This window comes from Tiliqua scincoides, chromosome 2 (genome assembly GCF_035046505.1).
Source record: "Tiliqua scincoides isolate rTilSci1 chromosome 2, rTilSci1.hap2, whole genome shotgun sequence".
NCBI lineage: Eukaryota > Metazoa > Chordata > Lepidosauria > Squamata > Scincidae > Tiliqua > Tiliqua scincoides.
Genome location: NC_089822.1, coordinates 70,876,224 through 70,882,223, shown reverse-complemented (window position 1 = coordinate 70,882,223; position 6,000 = coordinate 70,876,224). Strand labels below are relative to the sequence as shown.

Below are 6,000 nucleotides of genomic sequence, written 5' to 3'. Positions count from 1 at the left end.
CTTAAAGTAGCTGGGGATGATATTGTCCTTACAGCAGTTAGTTTTATAAGACAGTGTCATCTGGATAGATGCTAGAATTGGACCACAAAATCTTTAGCTAAGTTACGTATATCTGGTTCACACCAAGGGGCAACTGTTTTAATAGAAGTGACTTTGCTTATCCCTGTTTAAGCAGTTAGTTCATGCATACAAGTTTTTGTCACAGAATTCTGTACATGTCCACCCGAACATGTCCACCACACTTATTTGTGTGAATTTGCCTTTAAGATGCTTTTGCTTAATACTTTTGAGTATCACACAACACATAATGGAGGGTGCTTTAGTGTGTTAGCACAGACAAATGGGTCTGCAAGGTTGCAATCAGCACAGTTGACTTCACCCTCTCAGGCTGTGGGGGGTGGGGTGGGCAGGTACCTGCCTTTCCTGGATGCTTCTTATGCTTAGGGTGCTGTGATCTGGATGATCATAGCAACCCAATTCTACCATCTTCTGTAAGACATTGGGACTGAATGACATGCAGAGTGTGCCACCAGCAGCTATTTTTTTTAGCTGTCGCCATAGTGCAGCAGCAGCATCAGTGGCCTACTGCCAGCAACCTGCCCTGGTACTGGGGGGCAGTTTGAGGGAAGAGAGGGGGAGTGTGAGGAGGAGGAGGAGGAATGATGTTGGGGGGGATCTGGTGGCAATTGCACACACTAAATCTCATTCTCTCTCTTTAAAAACATTTCTGCCCTTTTCTCTCTTTGGACAGACATCATCAAAATTGCTGGCATATGTAACCCATAGGTGATCAGGCGTTCTACCAGGAGGTGAGTAAAAAATACCTCCTGCAGCTGTCTGATTGCCCCCCATAGCATGCAGTGCAGCCTCCACTGGATAGCACAGTTGCATGCTATTAACATGGCGAGGAACAGGATGGAGCATTATTATCCTATTTGACTGTTAAAATCCTCACTGTAACATTTGTTTTGAAGGCAAAGGATAAATAGTAGGGTGCAACTCTGAATCCTACTACAGGTATTTACACATGCATGTCTGGGCAACAGACTGCAATGAAACACAATTTTTTACACACACACACTGAGATATTAATTGTGCGTAAAAATGTACAGCATCTGGCAAACCATTGTAGATTTTTTGCAGAATATTTAATCATTGATCTTAAAAGCCTTTTGACAGGTGACTTTGAAATGTGAACTCTTTTTTTTTTTGCATGCTTTGTATGCATCAACCCTGATCCAATTCCAGTAGTGCTCTAGTTTATATTATCCCTACATAACAGATAGGAGTATTTTTGCTCAGTGGAGCAGGACAGTCATGCTGGGGGGGGGGAGTATCCTAGTTTCATTTACTGCTTTAAAAAAAAAAAGGAGGTGAGTGAGGGGCCATGTGCTCCACAGGGCCGGTTCCAGACCTTCCTATGCTGGAAGCAACACAGCAAATGTTGCCTCATCTTAACTGGTGGTGTGTAAGCCTCTGCTTTTGCCATTTTTCCCTCCACTTTCTGGACTTGGAAAGGAGCAATACAGATCCAACCTTGTTATACACGAATTTGACTCAACATGAATGGCCACTGCAAATGAGAAGGAATGTGCTGATTCCTGGAGAAAGGAAAAATGCATCTCTTTAAAATTACAGTTTTTAAAAAAACTGCTTTTCTTACTGTTGTAGTGAGACAGTCATGCAAGGATCATTCCACTCTTCAGCTGAAGCAGGCAAAAGGCTAGGGGTCCTTTGCATTTCTGATTGCTGACTGCCTCTCTACAACAGTAAGAAAAGCTGTTCTTAAACCACAATTTAAAAAGGGACGCACTTTTAAATTTTTTTTAAACTACTTTTATTTATGCTATCAGCAGGGAGTCCCAGAATCAAACTCCTGAGAATGTTGAGGCACAACCTGATTAGGAGCAATGGAGGGGCAGGAAACGTGGAAGTGGATCTTTAAATCTGTTTTTCCACTGTTTTTTTTATCCACGGATTTTTTATCCACTAGGTCAGGGCTTCTCAAACTAGGGCGTCATGATGCCCCAGCCAGAGGGCTGTAGCCTCTGCCCCCTTAAGGGGCAGGCAGGGATGCGATTCCCAGGATTGTGTTGCTCAGGGGGCTGCAGGGACTAGCATTTACTTACCAGTCCCTGCAGCAGTGTCCTGAGGGTGCAGGGAGCCCTTCATAAGCATCTGCAGGGCTTCCCAGCCTTCTAAAAGTGAAAGGGGAGCGAACGCGCTCCACGTCCGGTTTTGCGAAGGTGGGGCAGGATCACTCCACTTTCACTTTCTGGAGGCTGGGGAACCCTGCAGACACTTGCGCAGAGCTCCCCACACCCCAAGGATGCTGCTGCAGGGACTGGTAAGTAAATGCCAGTCCCTGCAGCTTCCTGAGCAATGCAATCCTGGGGATGGCTTTGCTGCCTCCCGCCGCCCCCACCAAGACTTACAGTGGCTCAAACTCTCCATGAGAGTTTGAGAACTGCTGCATTAGGTGATCTGGAATGGAACCCCAGCAGACAATGAGACAACCTGTACAGTTCTGTCCACTACTCTCTTTTCCCCCATGCTTCCATGCTTCCACTCTGTTATTTTCTTCTTTCCGAATCCATGGAAGAGTAGATGCGGACGGTGGTGGGTGGATGAAGGTGGATGGTGGATGGGAAGGTGGATGGTGGTGGCCACCCTCCTCCCTGATCTACATGAGGTGTCCATCTCATCGACCAGCTGGCCAGATGCTCTCTGACTCAAGACAAGTACCTAAAAAGAAAGAAGGAAAGATTAAAAAGCAGCAGGACATTGTTTCAGTGCCAGGGAGAAATGGCAGCCTTGCAAGGAACTGTGACTTGGTTTTAGCTGTTCCAGTGCTGAATGTGCCTGACTGGCTGCAATGGTACAGTGAAGACTCTCCAACCAGTTAGGAACAATACTGAACTTAGTTGACCAGAAACAATTCCGAAAACTACATAGAACAGGAGAAGCCTGTTTGCATCCAGGCCATGCATGTGGGCTTTGGTGGGGGGGGGGAGCATTTGTGTGGCCAGGGAGGGAAACAGGATGTTGGACCAGAGGAACTGGAGCCTGATTTCTTCTGCACCACTGCCTGTGATTGTGGGTGCTGTTCAGTGGGTGTCTGAGATGCTCACGCAGTCTCAGATCCCACCCTGAAATCTCAATGCTAGAGAGATGGGAGGGGAGAGCATCCCTTGCATCCCATGCTCCCCGCTGCGCCACAGCCTCTCATGAGTGCTGGGAAGATGGAAGATACCCCACAGTGCTACCAAAGTGCTACCTCGCGGAAAGAAGTCTGGCTCCTTTGGAACAAACGAGCAGCTGCCCATGGAGAGACGGTTCTTCCAAGGCAGGCAGGACCTTCAGAGAGGCGAGCATGCTGCTGCTGCTGCTGCTTCTGATGCTCGCAGCAAGCGCTTCGGGGCAGCGTTTGCGCTGCGGGCCACCACGAGAGGAATCCCGCCCCCTCCCTCCCCGTAGAGCTGCCTGAGGGAGGAGGAGGAAGGCCAGAAAGGCTAGCACCTCTGGGCGGCTGCGGTGGGCTTCCCTCCCGATTCGGGAAAGACGCCGCGCAGCCCGCCCGCCCCTCCTCCCCCTGGAGCCCGGGATCAGCTGTCTCGTTGGCGGGCTGCCCTCTGCCTCTCCAGGCTCAGCCCTTCTCTCCCCCCTTCCCAACTGCTGCTTCCCCTGCGGTGTCCTGATGCTCTCCCAGTCGCATCTGCTCTGCACAGACCCTTCCTGACCAGCAGCCTCCTGCCCCACAGGCAGCCGCCGTCTGCCCCCTTCCCTCCCTCTCCCGTCCACGCCGCTGCTCGCCCTCCTGCAAAGGCCACGATGATCCCGCGGTGCCTCCTCCTGGTGCAAGGTAAGCGGGCGAGAGGGATGGGGCAGTCGGCTCGTGGCTTGCTTCCCGGGAGCAGCCGGGACCCCAGGGTTTCCCCCCTGCTGCCCAGGAGGTGAACTGAAAATGACTGAGTGCCACAGGTTTCATGCGCCACCAGTGGGAGCAGAGAGCCCCTTGGGTTTGGTGCGTGCACCCCGGGGTGCCCCCCAGGGCTGCTGCTGCTGCTGCTGCCCCACTTTTCCTGGAAAGCAGCTCCTGTCCGTGACCCAGAGCCTCCCTTTCCAAGCCTGTTTCGTGCCTGCAGCTGAACTGAGCGCGCTTTGTCCTCCCCAGCTCTGCAGTTTGCTGGAGCCGTTGAACTCTCTGCGGGCTCTTGTGCTTTTGAAGACAGCTCTTGTGGCTACGAGTCAGACTTCACCTCCCTGCCCTGGGTTTTGAATGAAGAAGGTAAGGGGCGATGATGATGATCTTGCCTGTTGCTTCTCTCTGTGGCGAAGTTCCTCCCAAGTGTGACTTTATCAACTTTTGTCTGCAATGCAAAAAGAAGAAATGTTAAGACTCAGGCTCCAATCCTATCCACACTTACCTGGGAGTAAGCCCCACTGGCTATAATGGTACTTAATTCTGAGTAGACATGTATAGGATTGCGCTCTTACAATCCTATCCACACTTTCCTGGGAATAAGCCTGGTTGAGTATAATGGGACTTACCTCTGAGTAGACATGCATAGGATTGGACTCTTGAGCATGTTTCAAAAGCTGGTTCCATTGATTTTGATTCTAAATAGGATTTGTGAGTTACAAAGGACTGTAAGCTGATTGGCTTAAAATCATCTATTTCCATGGAAGATGTATTTTTAAAGGTTGATTTTTTTCCTTGGATTTTTGATAATTTAAAAGTGCATGTACACCTAAGGTGCTAAGAGAAAATACCTTGGAAACCAAGTTTGAAAAATACCACAGTGGTGTGCTGCCTGATCGTACCTATGTGTTTATTTAGAATCAAATCCCACTGAGAATTCAGTGGGTTCTATTCCAAAGTACATGCGCACAGGATTGCAGCATCTATAATGTTGATTCATAAAGCATGGCATTATGCTGGCATCGCATCAAGTTGGTGTGCAGCTTTTGGAAACACGTACCAGTGTTATAGCTAGTGGTGTAGTAAGATGGGGTGGGGGGTACATTATCCCCCTGAAGGGGAATGGCGGTTTTCCAAGGATCTCCAGCACAGACACATTTGACTTCAAAATTTGAGATTTCTCAAAAAGAGAAAAGGAAACTAAAAGGAAAGTCAAGAGGGTTCAATCTCTGCAGACTGCTTGGGAGCCTTCTAAACCTACAATAACAGAAGTGCAGAGAGAATATACAGGTGTGCCCCAGTATCCACAGGTGGGAGGAACCCTTGCGAATACGTGAAACTGTGGATTCCGGGGATGTCCCCTGCACCTGTGGGCCTCGTGAGGCAAGGAGAGGAGTGTTCCCTTCACCTCCGAAGGCTCTTCTGAGCTCCGCAGAGGCCACCTGTGTCTGTCCACAGCCTCTGCAGGTCTCAAAATGGCCATTTAGGCTGAAAAAGTGACTTCAATTTTCTTTGTAAAACCAGAAGTGACATTTTTATGCCTTTAAAAGGCATTACGAGGGCCAGGGAAGCAGGTCCTCATGCCTTTTAAAGGCATAAAAATGGTACTTTTGGTTTTACCAAAAAACCAGAAGTTGCATTGTTTCGGCCTAAATGGCCATTCTGAGGCCCACAGAGGACTCACGTGGTCTCTGCAGGGTTCGGAAGAGCCTCCAGAGACGAGGGGAGCCCAGTTCCTCTCAACTCTGGAGGGAATGAAGGGGATGTGGGGACCCTTGCGTCTGTGGATAAGTGAAATTGCAGATACGGGATCCCACAGTATACCTTGTATACCATTAAGTATGAAAAGCAGCAACAGGTCCAAGAGGATACCAGCATGGCTCACAAATGGAGTCTAAAGTTTTCCTTTAGAAAATGGAAGTCTTGGCCAAATGTGGAGAATGAAAAAGAACACAAACTCTGGCAAAAGAAATGTGGGTTGACTATATGAGATGCAGTGGTGTCGCTGGGGGGGTGCGGGTGGGGGTGACACACTAAAATCACGGTGGTTAGGAGTAATAATGGCATGTTATATACTG

At 49.1% G+C, this 6,000-nt stretch overlaps 1 protein-coding gene across 2 annotated transcripts in view; it reads left to right on the top strand.

Annotated features, from left to right (window-relative positions):
* Positions 1-3,739: 3,739 nt before the first annotated feature.
* The window catches only part of MAMDC2 (MAM domain containing 2), a 67,315-nt gene continuing 65,054 nt past the window's right edge, over positions 3,740-6,000 (top strand). For both annotated transcript variants that reach the window (XM_066616204.1, XM_066616205.1), the window contains exons 1-2: positions 3,740-3,862; positions 4,175-4,288. In XM_066616204.1, coding sequence (XP_066472301.1) covers positions 3,832-3,862; positions 4,175-4,288 — 145 coding nt within the window. In that variant the 5' untranslated portion in view covers positions 3,740-3,831. The remainder of the gene's footprint in view (positions 3,863-4,174; positions 4,289-6,000) is intronic.